Source organism: Sinocyclocheilus anshuiensis, unplaced genomic scaffold, assembly GCF_001515605.1.
Source record: "Sinocyclocheilus anshuiensis isolate Anshui unplaced genomic scaffold, SAMN03320099.WGS_v1.1 scaffold807, whole genome shotgun sequence".
In the NCBI taxonomy this organism is placed as follows: domain Eukaryota; kingdom Metazoa; phylum Chordata; class Actinopteri; order Cypriniformes; family Cyprinidae; genus Sinocyclocheilus; species Sinocyclocheilus anshuiensis.
The window spans coordinates 981,000-1,005,193 of NW_015551077.1; the positions used below are offsets into that span (position 1 = coordinate 981,000).

Genomic DNA, 24,194 nt, shown 5'->3' on the forward strand with positions numbered 1-24,194 from the left:
AATACAACTTAACCACTGATTTCTAGTTGTGTCCTCTTTTGGAAGACCAAACAAAATAGTTTTGCTTTCAGGCCAGCGGCTAGAGTGAGCGGAGGCGGGCGAGCTTGCGGCAACCACATGTGACGACGCCAGGCTGGACTCCGCTTCGTCCATGGTGAAAGCCGATCCGGCGATCCACAGCGTGAAGTTGATGTATTTCCTCAGCGACCAGCATGGATCAGCTCTAGGCATGACGAAGCAGATATCGTCCTCTTTTGGAAGGCCAAACAAAGTAGTTTCGCTTTCACAACGAAACACACAGCGCCTTCACGACATGGCAGCGGCGGCAACAACAATACTACAGCGAGAATAAAAGTTACGCCTTTTTTCTTTGCGTGAACATTTGGGCGGCGTTATGCAAATCTTCCCACATAGTGACATAGGTATGTGGGGGCGTGTTAGAACGAGCCGTTTTAGGTAGGTGTGGCTGACTCTTAACTTTTATAAAGAATATTTCTTTGGATTTGAGACTTTAGTCTTTGCAACTTTACAGATCTTCTTTATGCACCAAGAGCTTGTAACACTCCAACGAGAAAGGAAAAATTGAAATCGCATCATATGACCCCTTTAAATATGAAAACGTACTTACAGGCTGTGAGTCAGAAGCGCCAGACTATCCTTGCAAAGTTGGAACTGCCCCACTTTATAGAAACAGCCTTTGTGCACAGACGCGTTGTAGGCTACTCTGCAGGTTCAGGAAACAGTTCTCCATAAAATGCGCTGGACACTTCTGAATATTTGGGTTGAACTGTTCTGGAATAGTTTTGTAAATACAACTTAACCACTGATTTCTAATCGTGTCCTCTTTTGGAAGACCAAAGTATTTTTGCTTTCACAACGAAACACATGGTGTCTCCACAACATGGTGGCGGCAGCAACAATGCTACAGCAAGAATAAAAGTTACTTCTTTGCGTGAACATTTGGGCGGTGTTATGCAAATCTTCCCACATCGTGACGTAGACATTAGAGATGGCCGTTTTAGGTAGGCGTGATTGACTCTTAACTTTTATAAAGAATATCTCTTTGGATTTGAGACTTTAGTCTTTGCAACTTTACAGATCTTCTTTATGCACCGCTACAGCAAGAATAAAAGTTACTTCTTTGCGTGAACATTTGGGCGGTGTTATGCAAATCTTCCCACATCGTGACGTAGACATGTGGGGGCGTGTTTAAACGAGGCGTTTTAGGAGGGCGTGGACGAGTCTTAACTTTTATAAAGAATAACTCTTTGGGGTTGAGACTTTAGTCTTTGCAACTTTAGGGATCTTATCTGTTCCCGAACAGCCTGTAACACTCCAAAGAGAAAGGAAAACTTGAAATCGCATCATATGACCCCTTTAATTTACTGCTTTTATGGAGAAATCTCTGCAAACGTTTGTACAGACTGAGTACTTCCATCACAGGCAGTGTATTGTTTTCCAAGCTGTGGATCAGAAAGGACCTGAATGACCTGCTGAACAAGATGAAGGTGGCCTTCAGGTCTGGGAAGACAGAAGGACTGAACGCATGCGATGCTGAAGAAGATGCATTGTGATGAAAAACACTGCAGGGGACAAACTGGAGTACAAGCTTCAACAGAACAATGTGAAGCAGGATAGGAGGAACCAAACTCTGCCGACAAACAGCCTGATAACCTTTAGCCAACACAAACTGACTGCCAGTTACTGTCGCTTACTTGGAGAGTGCATTAATAATATATTAACAATAATATACAGTAAAACAAAAAGCATATATCAAGTTTATTTTGCTGCTTTGTAAATCATAAAGAGTCAAGAAACAACTGAAAATTCACATTACTCTTGTGAATGAGTCCTTACTTCATTCATTGCATGAGAGTTTTTGTAGACAAAATATGGCAAGAAATTAATTTTTCATCAGCATATACACAGATATATCCATAAATATTTCTACCTTCAACAAATAATATATTAACTCACATTTCATTCCACTAAAAATTACAACTAAAAACATTTAAGATTTCTTTTTTTTTCTTTTTTTTTGCCACAACCACAGCTGTTCCATTTCCTTTCTGTTTCCTACAAACAGATTTTTCATAAGCCATTCTTGTTTTAAACAATATGCCATAATAACTACAGGCCTTCAGGTCCGCGTTTGAAGTGTCATAAAGAAAAAGTGGAGGATAGACATCTTGACACAGACTTGTGGCATTGGAAATTTCTTTAAAATTCAACACGTCAAACGCGTTCGGTTTTAGATTATAATTAATATAGTGATAATGTTTTTTCAGTAGCTGCCGCCAAACAAAACATTGTGGCACTAATTTCTGTATAAAATGACTTCTCGTGGCAGCTAGGCTGAAAATTAAATCATATTGGCCAAGTTATACATAAAACATTTTGGTAACACTTTATAATTACTTTCATGATTATAATAAGTCCATAACAGACAGTATTAAACAAGCATATAATGTTGAACAGAATGTTGATTTAAAGGGGCCCATTTGTGTCATTCCATAATCATTTTAGAAATAAAGTAATACAGAAATCAATAATTAATTCAAATTATAAATTAAACAGAAAATATAATATTCAATTGATTGGTATTATTATTTCACTGGTATTATTCGAGATCCTCAGCTGCTACATTTTTTAAATTATTTTATATATACAATTATAAATATATTTGTATTATTTATTTATATTTTTTGATTATCAATATTATCATGATCGATTGCTTGATTTATTTAATGTACATTCACATAAAAAACTGCCATGAAGCACTTGAATGTACATGAACTGCTGGTCTGCTAAATATTATATGCCGTTTGTCATTATTGAAAGTTATTATAAAGTAATTCCCACATTGGATCGGTTTATTTTCCATTTTCAAATAGCCGTGTACTAGTCGATTGAAATGTTGGTTTGGTGGGAGACGAAGAGAGAATAAGAAAACATACAGGAACACTGTTATGACAAACACTTTCATGACTTTCGGACAATTACAATTAATAAACTAACATTTCTTACGAGATTTTGAAATGAAAACTCAATTCAACCCACTTCAGTTCCTTCTTTCTCCAACATTTCTCCCGATCTGACCAGCAGTACCTTGTCAACACATTTTTTCCCTGCAAAAAGCATTTAAATATTTATATTCCAAATTTTATAATTAATCATTAATAATAAAAACATACAAAAATGTGATTCGAGAGTATTTTACACAATCATATTCTTTTAAAAACTGTATAAATACGAAAACATTTGAACAAAATTCCACATCGGCCCATCATCCAGAACAAGAGTTTTGTACCAAATGTCTGAGAGATCAGTTGTAAGTGCATATCCAGCTCTGGGTTGGTTTTCTGCACCTCTTGGCAAACGTCCTGTCAAATGTAGTCCGTATGTCAAGTAATGGATATTCAAGATGGCTGTTGAATGCCTGTTTTGTTATATCTAGTGGTTGGACTTGTAGTGCAGGTGAGGCGTCAGACACTGGCACCAGATAATGAACAATAGCTTGTCTATCTTCTTCATGCCAAAGCTGAAATCATCACATGTTCGGTAAATGAAGTTTGAAGCCACATTGATCCCTGTCACTCTGTGGCCCATCTTCAGGGTGAGTACGGTCACCTCGGGGAAGGTCTCTTGTAGTATCCTCTGTGCCAGTGTAATAATGGCAATGTCAAACATTTCTTGATGTGCTCCAGTTCGGCCTGCATACGATCTCTCTTTAGCGCCAGATTGTGCTTCTGTGCCAACAGGTCCTAGTTATGGGGGAAAAAGAGAAAACATACATACATACATAGTTTGTTTAAACAATATTAATTCAAAATTCACAAAATAATCCATTGACAGTTGGTAGATTTCGAAGCTGACACAAGGGGGAGCTAACATTTCTGTTAATGTGATTGTCAACACCGACAAATACTGGCCAGAGTTTCCCTTACAACGACATACAGTAAAGCCCCGTTCACACCAAGAACGATAACTATAAAGATAATGATATTAGCGTCCACACCAGCCAACGATATCGTCTGTTTATTCTAAGCGTACATGCGTCTGCCGCTTTAAATTCTTGAGCTCGTTACAGCAGGATTGATTCTGATTGGCTGTCAGTGTTTTTATCGTTCATCAGCTAGAAAAAAATCGTTTTGAAAGTGATCACAACGATATCGTTCCTCTGTATCGTTATCGTTATAGTTGTGGTGTGAACTCTGCTATTCTTTAATATTGAGAAAGATTTTTAGAACTATATCTTTATAGTTATCGTGCTTGGTGTTAACGGGCCTTAACTCGCTGCTTAACTATCTCAGTGCCATGCATCACTGGAGAAATTAACTAGCTAATTACAACGGTTTCCAGAACCCATAGTAACTTTGACGCAGTCAATCGTTCAACTATACAGAAATGCCGTTAAAGATGACGTCACGAAGATGCTTCTGCTAAGTTTGGGATCAAATTAAAGTCAGATATTATTGCCGTAAATAACGAACATGTCATCAGAGGACCATTTTGATACTTTTTGTTCTCGGTGTTTTGCGTTATTTTTCAGATATTTGATTCAATATGTCTGTAAAAAAAAAAAACACTACAATGATGAGGAATCGTATTGTAGTAAGCATTTTTTTATTTTATTTAAATCATTACTCAAGTTGTTTCACAATTTTTATAAATAAGCAGATATTCAGAAAGATGGTGAATGTTGTAAATATTATAAATTATATAAAATTATATAATGATAATATTTATACAAAATATAAATATAATAAAATTATATATATAATTTATATAATACACACACACACACATATTTATACAAAATATAAATCTAATAAAATTATATATATAATTTATATAATACACACACACACACAATCATTACATGATTACATGGTTATTACATGATAATTTATTTAAATGTTATATAAATATTGTACATAAAATATATAATTTATAATATTTATTTAACATTCAGTATATATTTCTAGAATATATATTTCTATAATATTGAATTATTTTATAATTATTAACACATTAATAATCATACACACACACACACACACACACACACATACATTATATATATATTTTTTTCATCAACATATATGTGACCCTGGACCACAAAACCATTCATAAGGGTCAATTTTTTGAAATTGAGATTTATACATCATGAATAAATAAGCTTTTCATTGATGTATGGTTTGTTAGGATAGGACAATATTTGGCCGAGATACAACTATTTGAAAATCTGGAATCTGAGGGTGCAAAAAAATCAAAATATTGAGAAAATCGTCTTTAAAGTTGTCCAAATGAAGTTCTTAGCAATGCATATTACTAATCAAATTACGTTTTGATATATTTACGGTAGGAAATTTACAAAATATCTTCATGGAACATGATCTTTACTTAATATCCTAAGATTTTTGGCATAAAAGAAAAATCATTAATTTTGACACATACAATGTTTTTTTGGCTATTGCTACAAATATACCAGTGCTACTTATGACTGCTTTTGTGCTCCAGGGTCACATATATATATATATATATATAAACTATGTTGATGAAAAATGAATATTCAGGTTAATTAAACGTTAAGCCAAATCTACGGCAGTTGTGGGATAATATTTGCAAGAAATATAAAAAGAAAAATTTGAGGGATTGCAATGGAAGTGAATTTAAAACCATTAAAATACTCAATGAAATAGCCCCAAGATGTAAACAATGTGTGTGAAGAAATGCTTACTAACCCTTTCTGTGTAAAAATAATAAAACATAAAAAATATAATAATCTTTAAAAAAGAAAATAAAATATGCAAAAATATACAAATACAAACATAATATGCTCTTACCCTCATGCTATGAGAAAGCTGCTCAGATGTCAGAGTGAGATTGTAATGCTGCGTCTCCAGATGTCTACACTCGCTCTGGAGAACCTGCTGCTCTATACTTCTCTCTAAAAGAGAGAGAGAGAGAGGTCAGCAATACACTATAATCATACAGCAGAAAGCAAACATACATTGAAAGGCCAACATTCTGCAACCACAGACAAATCAAAGCAGCCTAAATGTGGGCTCACGTTTCCCATTGTTTGGCGAATTTTCACGAATGAAATCCAGGAATTCACAAGATTGGGAGTTTTGCACAAGGGTGAAAGATTTTCTCATGCAGATTTCACAACAGGTTCAAGTAGGTCACATGGATTTGCCACGTTGACCAACAGAAAGCAGCTTGGTTTGAAAGTGACTTCTGTGTGAGCTGCTACTATTAACAATAGACACTATTTTTTGCCGGGCAAAATTTCGCTAATGTGATCCCATCTTAAAGGGATAGGTCACCCAAAAATGAAAATTCTGTTATCATTTACCCTCCCGCTCCAAACCTATATGAGTTTCTTTATTCTGTTGAACACAAAAGAAAACATCTTGAAGAGTGTTGGTGACTAAACAGTTGCTGGTAGCCATTGACTTCCACAACAATTTTTTTCCATACTATAGAAGTCAGTAGGGACCATCATCTGTTTGGTTACAAACATTCTTCAAATTACCTTCTTTTGTGCTCAACAGAAGAAAGAAGAAACAGAAGAAAGAAGCTCATACAGGTTTGAAACAACTCCACCAAAGCCCACCATGTTCCCTTTATATCCAAATAACGTTCATTTGAATCTCAAAGTGCCATCAACGTACCCTGCATGTACTCCTGGTACGCCTCAAATATCGACTCAATCCCTTTCCACCTGGGACTGAACAACTCCTCCTCATCGTCTTCATCTGAACTGACACCCTCCTCAGCTGAGAAGTCATTCCTCATGCCTGGAGAGTCGCGTTGGGCTGATATTTGGCAGGAGTGGCCATTGCTTTGTCCATTAGGGAGTTTGTTTGTCACCCTCTGGAGGCCTGGAGGTGGAAGCGCAGGGGGCTCAAACTGCTCATTCGCTCCACCTGTTGGGATACAAACACAAAAACCGTTAAGCAAAATGTCTCCGGCTGTATTTCTCAAATTTGACTATTGAGGAAGCCATCGTCACCTTTCTGTTTCTGCTGGGATATTTGAGTGGACTGCAGCACGGACTGATGGAAGTGCTGTGCGAACTCCTCAGAGTTTATTTGCTCCCAGACGGGGAGTTTTACTCCGTTCAGTCCAGGCGGCTGGTCCTTGGGTCGGGCGAGGGCCTGCAGGCCCGGGCCTCTTCTGCTGGGGGACGTCATGTTGGGTTGGCCTTGAGTGTGGAGAGGAGTCAGTGGTGGCGGGTCTTGAGGCGGATGAGGGTTTTCATGCGAGTGATTTTGGGGTTCAGGGTGAACATTACTGACTGACTGATTGAGATGTGAGACAGCTGTATGATGGGGAAAAGCAGAGGTCAGGACTAACGCCAAAACCTGATCCTTTGTTTAAAGCTGTATCTGTATGTGTTGTTCTTACCAGACACTGAAGTGGACGGGCTGGAACAGGGCGTATCTGTAGCGTATCTGAGGGTGTCCAAAGTAACAGTCTTTTGTTTGATGGCTTCCAGCAAGTCCATGATCTTCTTATTCTCTGAGGTAAAAAAAAGAAATAAATAAATACAAAATTAATTGGTCAAACTGTGATACACCCAGCCTTTAAAACAAATTATTTTCAAATATTGTAATTCTTAAGTTGTATTCCCAGAAGTCCCTGAATGCTATAAATGCTAAACATCATATTTTTTTGTCATTTAGTACTGCCCTTCAGAAGCTACAGAAGATACTTACATTTATATATAATATATAATGTTTTTATTTTTTTTAATTTCATTTCTTATATTAATATTTATTTACAATTACATTTTATAAAATGTGTGGAATTTTATTATTCAAATAAAATATTCATATTCATATATATATATATATATATATATATATATTTTGGTTGTGCCAATAGACGATAGCATCATGTATCGACGATAGTCAGAGATAGTCAAGACGATATTAGGCTCATTCTACTATTAAAGTATTAAATTATAATAATAATAATTATTATGATTAGGCGGCCTATTATAATTCGGCTATAAAATTGCCCCGCTATTTCACTTCAGCACTGCATTTCACACACACACACGCGCGCAAATGAGGATTAGAGACTGTAGCCGACATCGTCTGCTAATATAAAGTATTTCATTGCACTTTAGCAAGTAATCTGAACGGCCTATATATGTGCAATATTTTAACCGAGCCCTCACTAACTGAGTTTAATGCCACAGTTATGTTAGAATGCATCTCATTCTTGTTTCTGTGGCGGTGAGTCAGGCTCATGGAGCGCGCGGTCCGGAGCGCTGATGTATCCATTAAATTTAATTTTACTCCAAATATATGAACTAGCTGTTTTAAATACAGTATTTTTATATTTAACATGCTAGTTTATCAGTATGTTTGAAAGTATATTATTTCAATTATTGGTGCTCTCATAGGCTCACTCTCGTGCACCCGCGCGGTTTAAAACACCAAATAGTTATACTATGACAAGTACAGAGAGTCTCTCTCTTGCCCCATCCATGCACGATAATATTGTGTATCGTCGATCTCACGGGCTGATGATATGACGATTTGAAAAATGACCATATCACCCAACACTAATATATATATACCATGGTTTGTCAATTCTTGATCCTGATTGGCTGGCAGGTATGCATTAAATGAGCAATATCACATGAGTAGTCAGGAGATATGGCTGAATACCACCTCGGGTGTGCATTATTTTTACTCTGGTGTGCATAATAATTCAATGGCCTGTCGTCAATTATTCCTTAATGCACAGGTAGTTCAAAGTCAGTTTAATCACCATTCTATATTAATGTGCTGCTTTCATTGATGCACACACATCACTCGCACAGAGTGAGTGAGAGAGAGAGATCATGCACACACGGAAGCATTCAGGAGCACAGAAACTTCTTGTCAACACTGCCCCGCGACTTTTATAGCTTAGATACTGGATCGCTGCATTATATTCCTCTACTATTTATATATATATATACAGTGGGTACGGAAAGTATTCAGACCCCCTTAAATTTTTCACTCTTTGTTATATTGCAGCCATTTGCTAAAATCATTTAAGTTAATTTTTTTTCCTCATTAATGTACACAAAGCACCCCATATTGACAGAAAAACACAGAATTGTTGACATTTTTGCAGATTTATTAAAAAAGAAAAACTGAAATATCACATGGTCCTAAGTATTCAGACCCTTTGCTGTGACATTCATATATTTAACTCAGGTGCTGTCCATTTCTTCTGATCATCCTTGAGATGGTTCTACACCTTCATTTGAGTCCAGCTGTGTTTGGGGGTCTGAATAATTTCCGTACCCACTGTATGTGTATATATATATATATACATACATACACACACACACACATACTTATATTTCTTATATCTTAGCTAAATAAATATTCAGATATATCCCCCCATAACATATATATTAATTATACACTATATAATTATAAAATAAATACACATTTTTTATATTTAATAATATTTATGTATAAAGTGTTATTATTATACGTAAAGTGTGACTGTGACAGTGCATGGTGTGTTTGTGTGGGTACATACTTTGTCTTTCTTCCAGACTGACATGGCTGAGGTCGAACATGCTGAGGAAGTGTTTCTTGTCATCCAGTTCATCAGTGCGGTCCATCTCCTCTGGGGTGAAGTGCGTGCTGAGGGGAGGATGAGGAGGAGACGGAGTCTTACGTTTGCTCGGCATGGCTGAGGGTGAAGGGACTCGCTCCTGCAACATCCTCCTCCTCTTCCTCCTCTTCATCTCCAGCAGCTCATCCCGCTTAGAGAGAGTCGTCAGTCCAAACAAACACAGAAACTTTGTCTTCTGCAGAGAGAAAAGAAACGCAGTGGCTGACTGTGAGAGAGTGCTATAAAATACGAGTTTTCATGACAGTCGCTGTTTTGCTGCTGTTGTCATGTTGACTGATGAAATGTGTCACTGTACCTCTGTAGACATGTCTAGTTTGAGAGGAGGCTGCTGAGCGACTCTTCTCAGATGAGCTCGAACTTCCTCCTCATCACTCTCATCATAGGAGTCATCTAATTCATAGTAATAACCTGAAACAGGCAGAAGATTATTATAAAACAACTGAAAGACACGGTATGGATGGATGGAAGAATACATTTGAGTATAGAGCACATATATATCAGTTGATACTGGATATTTAATTGTGCAGCTTATTTTCTCTATTTTTATATTTAGATTGTTTGCCATCATCTAACGCTCACTTAAAGTTAATCCTCAAAAACACTAATAATTTAATAACACTGCTACATATTGGTCTCAGAATTTTAACATCTGTTAAATTTAATATTTAAATTAAATTAAATTTAAATGTAATTAAAATTAAATATAAACTTAAATATAAACAAAATATATAAATAAAACATTTATAAATGTATATATTTTTGTAATATATTTATAAACTAAATACATTTATAAAATAAATAAATTATATAGATAACAAAAACTGTTATACTGGCCAAAATAACTGATATGGTATTGTGAATTTCGAAATATAATCACATAATAAACCACTATTTTCATGCAAACTTTTAGAAAACTTTTATATAATGTTATATTATATATTTATATATTAAATTACATTTTTAAGCATACCATATACAGTATATTATATAAATAAATACATAAATAAATATATTTTCTCCATCTTCAGAAATGTCTGTCTGGCAAATGAATAAATAAATATTTTTACTTCATCTTCAGAACTCTGATAAATAAATAAACCAATTATTAAATATTTATACTTTCTCCATATTCAGAACTCTGTTATATATATATATAATATTTATGCTTTCTCCACTTTCTGAACTCTCTGATAGATAGGTAGGTAAATAAATGCATAAATAAATACATTTTATTTATTTCATAAATAAAATTGATTTATTTATGTTTTCTTCACCTTCAGGGCTCTCTGATAGGCAGGTAGGTGAATAAATACATAAATAAATATATTTTCTCCACCTTCAGAACTCTGTTGGATAGATACATTGATAGACAGTCTTATTTTCTACTCTCCCACTCCACACCTTTCTCTCTGGCTTCCCTGCGTTTCTTCTCCTCCAGGTCAAGCTTGCTGACGAGTCTCCTGTGCTGCTGGAGAGCCTGGTCATACACCATCATGGGGTCTGTCCTGTCTAGAGCCGGTCCCTGGGGTGGCCTGTTGTCTGCAGATTGTCCCGATTGGGAGAAGGCGGCCCTCTGCTGGTTCAGGAAGCTGCAGGTGGATTTCTCCAGCTCTGCCAGGTATTTGCCAGGCTCCAGGAGGCTGCTGACCCGCATGGTGGAGGGCCTGACGTCCTCCTCAGGAGGTTTTGGTCTGCTGTGGCCTGAGTAAGGACGGATGTGGGACAGAGGGCGGTCAGAGGGCGAGCTGAGGAGGGAGACGGGGTTCCAGAGTCTGCTGGGAGCAGGAGAAGAGGGGTGCTGGTCCCGAGGGAGAGGTTTGGGGGTGATGAGAGGCGGCGGCGCCCCTAGAGGTTGAGGCATGTCTCTGACACCCCTGTCATGATGGTGTGTGCCGTACCTGAAACACAGAAAACATTTCTACAGAGCACCACTAGAGGGCACAATCATAACACACAATGGAAAGACAGATGATCTGACTCCCAAAGCTGTCCAGTCTTCATTTTCTGTGCAATATTCAGTTCACAGCACTTTTCCACTATGAGGCCATATTTGTCCCCATAAAGTTATAAACTGACTTTTAAAGGCCATTTTTACCTTTATAAGGGCAATATTTTTGCCACCCTAAATTGACTTTTAAGGTGCATTTTTACCTTTATGAGGGAATTTTTTGCCTCCTTAAATTTACTTTTAAGCTGCATTTTTATGTTACAAGGGCAATTTTTTTGCCACCTTAAATTGATTTTCATGGGACATTTTTACCTTTATGAGCTTATTTACAGCTTATTTAGCTTATTTACAATTTTTCTACTCTTTTTAGATGTATGCATCATCTTCTATGTCAAATTCATTTACTAATCACTACATTCATTTAGAATAATAAAACACTATCGACCAATCAAATAAAATCATATCAACAAAATTAATTTTTGCACTGCAGAAGTGGCACAGAAGCTGCATCTAAAGCAGCATTTAGATATTTTACACTGCAATTACAATTGCATAAAAAATGCTGTGAGATTAATGGGGTTTTTTTGTCAAACAAACAAACAAATATTTACACTTTATTCATCTTCAGAACTCTCTGAAGATAGCGGCATGTCACTGTCTTAATGAGTGAGTCATTGAGTCATTTATTCAACTGATTCATTCAAGCAGCTGATTCATTGTGTCTTTTGCTTGGATACGTACAACAGTTCTGCTGTGGCTTTGTTTGGAACTATATTTGTTAGCAAAAACAGATAATAATGTGTCTAAAATGTGTAAAAAGTAACTCACAATAATAACTTCTTGTTTATTGAATTGTTGTATAACATCTACATAGCACAGTGAAATCTTCACTCTCAAGGCAAAATGAGTGACATACTCAATGTCAGCTTCCACATCGTTAAAAAAAAAAACAATTGCGATATCACACACCCCTAACATGTGATTTGTTTTCCTTTAACACTGACCTGTGAGTCTGTCTCTGTTCTGCTGGTTCTGCGGTTCGACCGACATCCTGCTGCTTATCTTGCTGATGAAACTCCTGGCCGTGTCTGTCCGCTTTCTCCACCTTCAGCGCTCTCTGTCTGGAGAGCCATCTGTCGTCGTCCTCCTGCCGCTGGAGCATCATGGGAGTTACCATGGGCCTGTGGCTCTTCCCAAACTGGAAGCTTGAAGAGAGGCCAGGGCCTGAGGTTGAGACGGATGAAGGACCTCCTGAGGATGAGTATGGACTGGACTGAGGCATGAGCAGTGGCGTTTCTTTGGGTTTATCTGTATTGAGAGATGACAGATGCATAGATGAATGAACATGTGCTTCTCAAAGCGGAACATCTGTAAGTATTTCATTTATATGTAGTAAATATACTAAAGGACCAAAATAGCAACATCTTACATGATACATTATTATGAAGGAACACTTTGTTTGTCTTCAGAATTACAGTATTATTTCTATACTATTGAAGCACTTATTAAAAGCTTTTATTTTTCGATTTTCATTTTTCATTTCAATTTTAGTTTAGTTAGTAATTTTGTAATGTTGTTTTGTCATTATTAGTTTTTGTTAATATATATTTTTATTTTGTTAATATTAAAAAATATTTGTAATATTATTTAATTTAATTGTAATTTTTATCTCATTTTTTGTAATTTTAGTACTTCAAATTAAATTTATTTCAGTTAGTTGCTGAATCAATGTTTCTAATTTCCTTTGACATTTTTTATGTTTAGGTTTTTCAAGTTTTAGCTTTAGTAATTTTGTTAAATGTGTGTTTTTTTATTACAGTTTTTACAGTTTTTCAACTTAAATTTTACAAGGCAATATTTCAAACTGTCAGTTTTATCCGTTTTTTTTTTTTTTTAAAGTAAATATATTTTAAATTAAAAGTTTTAGTAGTTTTGTTTGCTTTTTTTTTTTACTACCTTAGGTTTTTAGTTGTTGTTTTTTTTATATTTCTCTTTAATTATTTTTTTTTAATAATTGTTTGTTATATATTGTTGTGACTATATTAATTACCGATTACCCATGAGCAATGCAATCAGTTACTGAAACTGCAGGTAATACGAGTTTTCAAAGAAATTAAACACAGGATTGCAGCTCAGAGTGAATATCAATCATAATTTAAATGTTGAATATTCATGAACCCAGCTGCATGAAATGTGCAATAAGTACCTTATGTTCACAAGTAAATAATGTGAATGATGTCTTAAAACAGATGTATTGCACCATTATATTAAATGGATTTATATAAATGCAGTAGGCCCATACACTACTATTCGAGATAAGTATGATTGCTTTTTTTAAATAATACTTTTATTAAAAAAAAATTTTTTCAAAAGTGACAGTAAAGGCATTTATAACGTTAAAAAAGTTTTCTATTTCAAATTAATGCTAAATCAGTTTTCACAAAAATATTAAGCAGCACATCTGTTTTCAATTTGATAATAATCAGAAATGTTTCTTGAGCTGCAAATCAGAATATCAGAATGATTTCTGAAGGATCATGTGACACTGAAAACTGGTGTAAGGATGCGGAAAATTCAGCTTTAATATCACAAGAATAAATTACATTTTAAAATATATTACCACAGAAAACAGTTATTTTAAAATACAATAATATTTCACAGTATTACTGTTTTTAGTATTGTTTTTATCAAATAAATGCAGCTTTGGTAAGCAAAAGAGACTTCTTTAAAAAAATATATATATAAAAAAAATCTTAATTATTCCAAACTTTTAAACAGTATAGTGTATATTTTCTATTATACTATGATTTGAATATTAATTTTACTATAATAATAACCAAAATATCATTATATTATTTTACATATCTAGACTTTGACTTTTTTTTTCATCTCAATTATGCAATCATCATTTCCATGCTCATATGAGGATAGAGGTATTAAAATCCTGATGGCAAAATGTAAGGAATAGTTCACCCAAAAATGAATCGTTTACTCATTTTGAATCATAATCATTTTGCATAATTCCAAACCCATAATATCTTCTTTATTCATCACAAATTAAATGTCACTGACTTGCACATCTTGTCACATGCTAAATTTGAATGCGCATGGCTTAAACTTTAGTCTGTTCCTCATACAAATGGATTCAGAGGAACTACTTTTATGTGCTTTTTGGAGCTTGAAAATGTTGGACCCCATTGGCTTTCAATGTAACAGCTGGAACATTCTTCAAAGTATCTTCTGTTGTGTTTTACAGAAGGGAAATGTTAATATTGTTTGTTTTGTTGTGTTTTTGGATCTATCATACCGGGTCTGTTAGCAGCGAGTCTTTCCTCCAGTGTGCCTCGTTCCTTCACGGGCTGCCGGTGTGTGTACGGATGAGACTGTGAGATCGAGTGTTGGCTGGCTGGCGGCTCGTGACTCAGGTGGCGTTTCTCCACGGCCTTGACCGCCTGGATGTCTCTGCCTCGCTCTTTTTTAATCTCCAGCTCTCTTTCCTTCTCTCTCTGCACCTCCTGTTCCCACTGCCGCTCTCGTTGGATTTCACGCGTTCTCTCCTTCTCTCGCTCTCGTTCCCTCTCCTGCTGGCGAAGCTCCTCTTCCATCTGCAGCCTGCGGAGGGTCGAAACACACACACAAGCACACAAATGGTGTGAGATGCAACACTCTCAACAGGAACAAGAAGAATAGACTCAGCGAGAGGCTGCAGGAACACAGGACAGTGTTGATGATGTTTGGTACAGAGGACGAGGAAGACGGCGAGAGCGTGTTTGTGTGCGTCAAGGTGACGTGTGTGTGTGTGTGCGTGTGTGTGAGATATATGGGAGAATATCATATGATGATGCCGGAATGATCATATTTACACATATAATTATCACTCGGGGGCGTCAGTTAAAGAATCACTGAGTAGAGTTTAACGTTATGCAAATGAGCATCGTTGTGACATGGCAACAGCCAATTGGAGAGCAGACAGTAAAGTTAGTGTAATTTGCATATATAATGCAGCATATATAACTAGATTTGTATTTACTGAAGAAAGTATAAGCTCTTGCTTGGCAGTAAACAAATTGTGGTGAAGGTTTTGGTAAAAACATGGTCAAAGTTTTGAATATAGATGAATATAAGAAAGAGAAAGACAGCAGGTTAATAGTAATATTCAATATAGATGGAAAAACTGATAATAGGTAAAAAGAAAAATGAATTATTACAAAACGAAATATTACAAAAGACATTGCGATCAGTTTTTAAATGCTGAAATTTCTATATGATCTCTTCAAACATTTTAACTCTGCTGAAAAAACAAAAACCAAACTGGTAAATTAGCCTAAGATGGTATTGCTATTAATAATTACTGTATATTACATAAAATATTTCATTAATATATCTTTTTAAAGAATAAAACTAAATTAATATATTAATATATAAAATGTAATTTTAAAATGCCATTAAATATTACATTAAATATAAATATTACTTTAAAAAGTTACATTTAAATTAAATTGAATAAAAAAGACAAAGTAAATTGATAATAAATAGATAATAAAATTATCAACTAAAAGTCTGGAGTCAGTAATCAGCTGGAGAAAGCAATGTACAACAGTAGAAATTGTAAGGGATTTTAATACTATTCTTCGTCTTGCAACCAGTATAATCATTAATTCTATCTTGAACATCCATTACATGTGTAGTACGAATAGATGCAAAAATAATTACAATTAATTAAATATTTAATAATTGCATGCAACAATTATATAATTTAATAATGAGACATCATTATAATATTCTTAAAATTATTCACATAATTAAAAAAAAAAAAATAAATACTGGTATAAATATAAATGATAAAAATCTAAATTCGATGTAAGTATAGAATAATTATATGTATTATATATTATAAAAGGTAAAGCATCAAAAACTGCTGATTTAATTCTTAAGTTTAGTGAGATTTATTTAATTAATTAATTTAATTTAAGTAGGCTACATATAATATATAGATTAACCAAAATAAAATAATAAAATATATTTAATATTCAACAAAGTAATAAATAAATTAATATATTAAATCAATTAATATTAATATAATAATATAAATGTTTTAATTTAATGTCTAAATGTTATCAAATATTATAACATAAGTACACTGCATAAAATGTTATACATTTAAATGATTAAAATAAATGTTATAAAATTTAACTAAATTATCTACAAAACAATGCAGATCATTAGAGTATGTTTTACAAGGAAATACCATTTCAGTTTATACTTCAGCATTTCATGTTTAATTCAGTGTGTTACATGCTGTTTCTCTGTAATCCTTTGTAATTTACTTTGTAATTCTCTGTAATTTACTAGCAATTTCTAAGTGAAATTGTTTCGCCACTTTTTTTTTTTATCTGAAAAAAACGATGAATAATGGATTAAATGCGCAAGTTGCAGCCATTATAATTATTCATTCCATCTTGTACATGTGTAGTGTGCGTGCGTGCGTGCGTGTGTGTGTGTGTGTGTGTGTGTGTGTGTGCGTGTGTGTTCATGTACCTCTCAGAGTGCAGCGCTGACAGCGACTGGTGTGCGATGTCAGGAGGGTAAAAGACGCCCGGCATGGGCAGGTGCACAGCAGACGGGTGGAGGGCCGGCAGGGTTCCCCCCTCTGGAAGCGGGTAGTAATGCGAGCGGAGAGCGGACAGACTGTAATAATCCTCCATCCTGATCAGCCACAGGAAGCAGAGACAGAGAGAGCAGCTAATTAGTGCCTCTATAAATAACCGGCTCGTTCATTAACCTCTGCTTTCTGGCCCTGCGACATGAACAGCACTGCCTATTTCTGTCGGTGCTGTCTCACCACAAAGACACACGCTGAGGGTGTTATTCATACGGACAGAGAGAGAGAGATGACAAAAGAGGATCAAACCGAGAGACTGTCCATACATCTGACAGAACAGGACATTTCCTGCGCTTTTCAAATGAAAGACTGTGCGGACAAACACAAACAAATCCAGTCTATTTTCCACACTCTCACTAAACATAAAAATGAACGTTTTTTGTTTTTTTTTGCTACTGTACCTTTAAAACGTTGCCTTTGTTCTGATTGGCTGAACTCTGAACACTGAATAGATGTAAATGTAGGCAGTCATGATGCTCTCGTGGTTTTTGCAGCTTCGTTTCAGTATTTGATCTGAATGATCTGGAATTTGTTAGTCTTTGTCCGCACAGTCTTTCGTTTGAAAAGCGCAGGAAATGTCCTGTTCTGTCAGATATATATCTATCTATATATATTAATAACTTCTTTGTATTTTTATGTTTGTTTACATTATAATATATATTTAATAAATGTCTATTATAATATAACCATCAAGATCAAACGTCACTTTGCCATAGGGAAATACTCAGTTTTGGAGTGTTTTTGGTAAAAGACTGACAAATCTAGCATACAAAAAGAACAGACTTGCCATACATACATACATCCGTTCGGATATGTGTGTGTGTGTGTGTGTGTGCTGTCTGTGTCTCAGACAGCAGTACATCTGTTCATGTGTGTGTGTGTGTGTGTCCAAGCCTGAGGTTCACTTCCGTCATTAAAGCCATTAAATCATGTGCAGGAGACGAGACAGCATGCCAAACATTCACACACGGAACAGCTGAGCTGATCTGACGGTTCAGAGTCACACAAATATATTAATACAATTTAAAATATTTCATGCCATTTCTTTATAATCTGGTGGTTCAACTATAATACACGGTGAGAGAAGAGCATCACCAAAAAAAAAGAAGAAAAATCCCTATAAAGCAAGTAACCATCTTTGGTGGTGTAACACTAAGATCAAATATCTGGGCTCACAACCAAACATTTGAATCATCTATCAGCAACTATCAGCAATGTGATAACTGTGGTGTAATATAAACTACGACCAGATCAGAGGACACGTACAAAAATAGTTATTGAGATAAACATTTACATGTATGCATTTGGCAGATACTTATCCAAAGCATTTTTCACACATTTTTTACCCTGAGAATGAGTTTAGCGAACACATGACCTTAGCGCTGTTAGTACCATGTTATGCTGTTAACAGGCAAAAACTGTATGTCTGTGAGGTGCATTTCATTGGGTAAACATTTATTCGGTTGAATACAACCTGGCAACCTGGCATTTGCATGACCAAATAAACCCAATGCAAAATTCCTACTGAAATTACTAGATTTTGTCTGTGAAAATTGTGAAAGCAATATTGAATGCCAATGCATTTTTCCTGCAACCTGTGCATTTTCTCACAGGTGTAGCAAGAAGAACAAAAAAAAGACTCCAAAAAAGTGACATTTAGTCCAATTAGGCCCCTGACCCAACCAATACTACTTAACCTGAAGTATACTTTGTTTATGCGCGTAGGGTAAGTGTACAGTGTGCGTTAAGCACATTTCATCATCAGCATAGAGCTTGCGTCCTGTACATGCACAGCCAGATTTTTCTAACCACGCTTACTTTGTACGCTAATCTTGCACATGCACCATGATTGTTTTACACTACTTAGTTTGTCCACAAGGTGGCGCCACTGTATGTTGGTTGTTGTTTCACAGTTGACAGAGACGGAGACGGAACATCAAACTAATGGAGACACAACAATAATCAACGCCTTTGAGATGGTTAAGAGATACACGCAACTTTAGTTTAAAAGAGAACGAAAATATATTTATCGCTTATAACTTCTGGAGAGAAATAATGCAAATACTAGACAAGGATGAATCTTTCTAGTGTGCATGTGGAGTGCCTGTGTTGGATTATACTATGAAAGTCTGTGCGTTAGGCTGTTGCAAACACTATTTTGCATCAAAAGTATTTGCGTCAAAATCAAAGTACACTTCGGACAAAATTTGGCGACATCTCGGTCTATTATGAGAAATCGCTATCAAACCAAGCAGCTTTCTGCAGGACAACATGGCAAATATGCATGACCAAATGAACTCGATGCGAAATCTGCATGGGGAAATTTTTTGCTGGATTGTGTAGATTCCTACTGAAATTACTAAATGTGTTTGTCCACAAGGTGGCGCCACTGTCCGTGTCGTTGTTTCACAGTTAAAATAAAAGAGACAGGAGATGGAACAACAACAAACTGAGACGGTTAACAAAAACTTTCAACTCTAGTTTAAAAGAGAATGAAAATATATTTACCGCTCATAACTTCTAGAGAGAAATAGCGCAAATACTGGACAAGGATGAATATTTCTAGCGCGCATGTGACGATTGCTTGCGTTTGTACATGCTATCAAACAGACTAATATTCGGCTGCATGCATAGGCTAAGCATTTGCATCAAAACTGAAGTATACTTTAAGATTATAATTGTATTTCATGTCCAATATAGGAAATTTTATTTAATATTCAAACTACAGCACACACCTGTATGAAGCGAGCGAGGGGTGAGGCAAATATCCTGAGTGAAAGTACGCCAGAGCGTCGGCTGCAGTTCCTGGGCTGAGCCCTAGAGGGAGCCCTAAAGGCATGCGCAGCTCTTCAGCGGAGGCATACGGACGAAAGCCATCGCGAACATACTCATCCTGAGCCCCTGCTAGCAGCATATGAGGAACCTGCCGGGACAAGCTGAGAGAGCGAGAGAGAGAGGAACAACGGATGAGTGACAGAGCGCAGTAGAATGTGCAGGTGTGAGTATGTGAGCGACGGCCTCTGTACTGACTGAGTCTGCAGACGCGGGTCCTGCATCAGAGCACTCGGGGTCATGCTGAAAGGATGGGCTGAACCCAGGTACGGAGGGAGAGAGAAGGAGGGCTTCTCCTGGCCTGGTAAAGGCCGATCTGGGGCCAAACGCTCATGGCCGGACCCTCTTAATCCTGTATCAGCCTCAAAAAAAGAAAAAAACATTTATGTTAGGGCATCATGGGAATATTTTGCAGGTTATTGACCTATATAATTTTTTGTTTTTTAAAAATCCAGTCAGTGAATTCAATTTTCAAAAAACAGATCTGGATCAGTAAATATTGAACAGACATTACATATGCTGTAGCCATAATGATTTAATATATAAGGTGCTATGTATTGGTTCTCACCAATGCATAGCACCTTATATGTTGAAGTGAGAATTCATGTAAATGGATCTATGGCTGCGTTCACACAGTCAGTGTTTGGAACGTCCAAAATAAAGAAAAACATCTTTTCAAGTCTTTTCCAAATGTGTATTTGTGGTACGTAACAGTTTCCTTACAGCTTGAATACATGTGAGTTTTTTTAATGAGAAATAAGAAAATAAATAATAAAACATTATGCTAAATTACTTAAGGATTTCTTTTCAAAAATTAAATTTTTTTTTCTTAATTATGATTTTAAGACCCAGAAAAAAAGCAAAAACTTTAATAAAAAAAAAAAAAATCATGCTCAACACAGTGTTGTTTTAGTATTATTTATATAGTATTAGAATATTTATAATTTTTTTTATTTTTAATTAATTTGAATTATTTTTATAATTTGGTTTTCATTTTAGTTTGTTTTAGAAATGTGCTTTTGTTATTTTTTATTAGTTTTTTATATTCCTTTATAGATAATCTAATATTAATTTTATTTCAGATTTAGTCATATTAGTACTTCATCTCAGTTTTAGAATTTTCGTTTTCGTTTGTTTTTTTTACATTTTTCATTTTGTTTTATTTTAGTTTTATTTTAATTACTGAACTGTAAGAACAAATACATATATAAACCCATATGTATGTAATTCAATCACAAATAGGTGCCAAATATGGAGTTTGTGGATGAAACAGCGACAGTGTGTGTGTGTGTGTGTGTGTGTGTGTGGTCGAGCCAGGCACAAAGAAGAGAGACAGCACGACTGAAAATGGACTGAATATATCCGGAGCTTTGGTTCCTTTATCCCGTCTCTGTCTCTCCGGGCCGAGCTACAGAAGACTCTTTGTGTAAACAGAGAGAGGCTAGTTTGATCAGGGGAAAGTGCCCATTGTCTCTCCTGATGTCCCCTGACTGCAGCGCTAAATAAACTTACAAAGCCACACAGAACGAGAGCTGAACATTCACACACACACACACACACACACACACACACACACACACACTCTTCTGGCATGATCTTGTCATCGCGCCTGAGAATCACCAAAATAATGGACATGCAGGACCCCCACAGATCAGCCCGTTTGCACTAATCCAGCCCAATTTAAACCCTGCGAGCCCATCAGGACCTCAATCCTTCTTCAGAGCAGAAGTCTGAGGATCAAGAGGTCTGGAGAGATGGTTCTGTTTGTATTGATTGGCAAAGATAAAGGAAAAGTCACCGTCATTAACATACGGTTTTCATTTCACAACCAAATGAATGACCTCACGGCATTCTGGACTAGTTACTATTCCTTTGTGCTCATGGTAGATCATAGATTATTTGAATGAACAGAGATTTTAGGACACCAGAACATCTCTGAAGATTATTTAAAGTAGTATCACCTTTTTTCATCATCGGCTTGTTGGTCAAATATCATACTCTGTGTTATATAATGAAGAGCAAATAATGTACATTAACTGTATAACTGTATCATTTAATACCATCATTTATATCATTTATTTGAATATATTATTTTACTATCATATATCATTCATTCATAGAAATCATTAATTTCTGTTAAAATAAATTAAATGTAAATATATTCTTTTATTTTCCTATATTATCAAATAATAAATATAGTACAGATTAATTGAGCAATCTTGAAAATTTGAAAAATAAATGAATAACTATTCTGTTATTATCACATTTATTTATTTATTTAAATACCAATACATATAATAAATAATTATTTTAATACATATTTTAATACATATTAAAATATTATATTATATTATATGAATTATTTTTATTAATATATTATTTTATTTTAAAGTAATGTATTAAAATAAATTAGGTTACAAATCATTATTGTCCCATATTATCAAATAAATTAAAGCGGACATATGACGCGATTTCAATTTTTTCTTTCTCTTTGGAGTGTTACAAGCTCTTGGTGCATAAAGAAACCACATAAACACATTTCATTACAGCAAATACACAAAATAATGTTCTTTTTAGCAACATCATATGACCCCTTTAATAACTATTTTATATATGTAAGATAGATGAGTTGACCATCTTGAAAAATACAAATTAATAAATATTTTATTCTAATATTGGATTTCTTTTTATTTATTTTAATATACTATTCTTTTATCATATACATGATATTAAAATATCAAAATTAAGTATACATAAAAATTCAATAAATAATTTATATTAAAATAAATAAGATGCAAATATGTGAATTTATATTTATAATCAAACATAAATAATAATATTACTAAAACAACCAACCAAACAAACAAATAAAAGAATAAATGCACATTAACTGTATAATTGAGGTTTTCTGTGTGTAATTTTCAATGGGCATATGAGTTTTCTCAACTTTTATGAATGCATTAGCATATACAGATGAACTCAAAACATACATGGACTAAAAGCCACAAAAGTCAAATTTTTGAATAGAAAATTTAGTCATTTAGAACCCCCAACACTGCACATTTTAGACATCTCCCTACTCAGACACACCTGATTCAACTCATCAGCTCATTAGTAAAGACTCCCCGACCTTAAATGTGTGTCAGATAAAGCCAAGTTCACACTACACGACTTTAAACGATGGAGTTGTTGATTTGTAAATGGCAATGGGAAGAAATCAGTGCTGCAACTGTTTGCGTGATGATATGTTCTGAAAAATTTCACTCCATTTCTTCTTTCCAAGCTTTTCTTAAAGCCGTGTTGCTGCAGCTGTTTTTCTTCTGCTGTTCTCAACCCATGCCTTGCTCTCTGATTGGCTGCAGCTCGTCGTGACACCTGACACCACGTGATGTTGAGTCGGCTGACAGGTCCAGATATTTACTTGCAAATCTGGCTTAAATCTGGCTTAAAATCCTGTAGTGTGAACTTGGCTTTAGAGAGACAAAACTCAGTTCTGTCATACCTGGCGTCCTTCAGACCTCCAGAAGCCATTGACTGTTTTAGTCGGGGCGATGGTGACCACAGGAGGGGTGCCCGTGGGCGGGCCCAGGCTGGTACCCATGGCAACCCGCTTCGGCGTACTGACCGGAGAAATGTGATTGGTCACTGGGGAGGAAACATGTGATGACTCGCTACTAATGGAACCTGTGAAAGAGAAGACAGATGAGTTCAGAGAAATCAATTAAACTTTTCATATCGACTGAATTTAATGAAATATAAGACAGTTGAGCAATCTTGAAAAATAGAAAAATTATTTATTTTATTTATTTACATTAATAGAAATAAATACAATAAACAACTGTCTTTATTTTAATATATTATTTTATATCATATGTATATGATATCAAAATAATATAAATAAAATTAAAGTCGATTTAAAATCATTATTTTCGTTTATTATCAGATGCAGCACTCAACAATCTACGAGAACCGTACTGTATAATAACATCAGAGGCAAAGACAGACTATCTAGACCAGTAGAAGTGGCAAAGGAAGGGGATTTATTTATGTGTGTTTGCATGCCAGACTGAACTAACAACTTGTCAGATG

The 24,194-nt window shown here is 35.1% G+C and overlaps 1 protein-coding gene across 1 annotated transcript in view; it reads right to left on the reverse strand.

The window, feature by feature from the left end:
* Positions 1-2,716: 2,716 nt before the first annotated feature.
* Positions 2,717-24,194, reverse strand: part of LOC107662463 (genetic suppressor element 1-like) — a 53,837-nt gene continuing 32,359 nt past the window's right edge. The window contains exons 3-16 of the mRNA XM_016452502.1: positions 23,608-23,789; positions 20,304-20,467; positions 20,009-20,209; positions 17,150-17,317; positions 14,919-15,223; positions 12,616-12,919; positions 11,065-11,561; positions 9,959-10,071; positions 9,565-9,838; positions 7,420-7,533; positions 7,025-7,333; positions 6,684-6,938; positions 5,850-5,953; positions 2,717-3,764 (exon numbers count right to left, since the gene is read on the reverse strand). Coding sequence (XP_016307988.1) covers positions 3,627-3,764; positions 5,850-5,953; positions 6,684-6,938; positions 7,025-7,333; positions 7,420-7,533; positions 9,565-9,838; positions 9,959-10,071; positions 11,065-11,561; positions 12,616-12,919; positions 14,919-15,223; positions 17,150-17,317; positions 20,009-20,209; positions 20,304-20,467; positions 23,608-23,789 — 3,128 coding nt within the window. The 3' untranslated portion in view covers positions 2,717-3,626. The remainder of the gene's footprint in view (positions 3,765-5,849; positions 5,954-6,683; positions 6,939-7,024; positions 7,334-7,419; positions 7,534-9,564; positions 9,839-9,958; positions 10,072-11,064; positions 11,562-12,615; positions 12,920-14,918; positions 15,224-17,149; positions 17,318-20,008; positions 20,210-20,303; positions 20,468-23,607; positions 23,790-24,194) is intronic.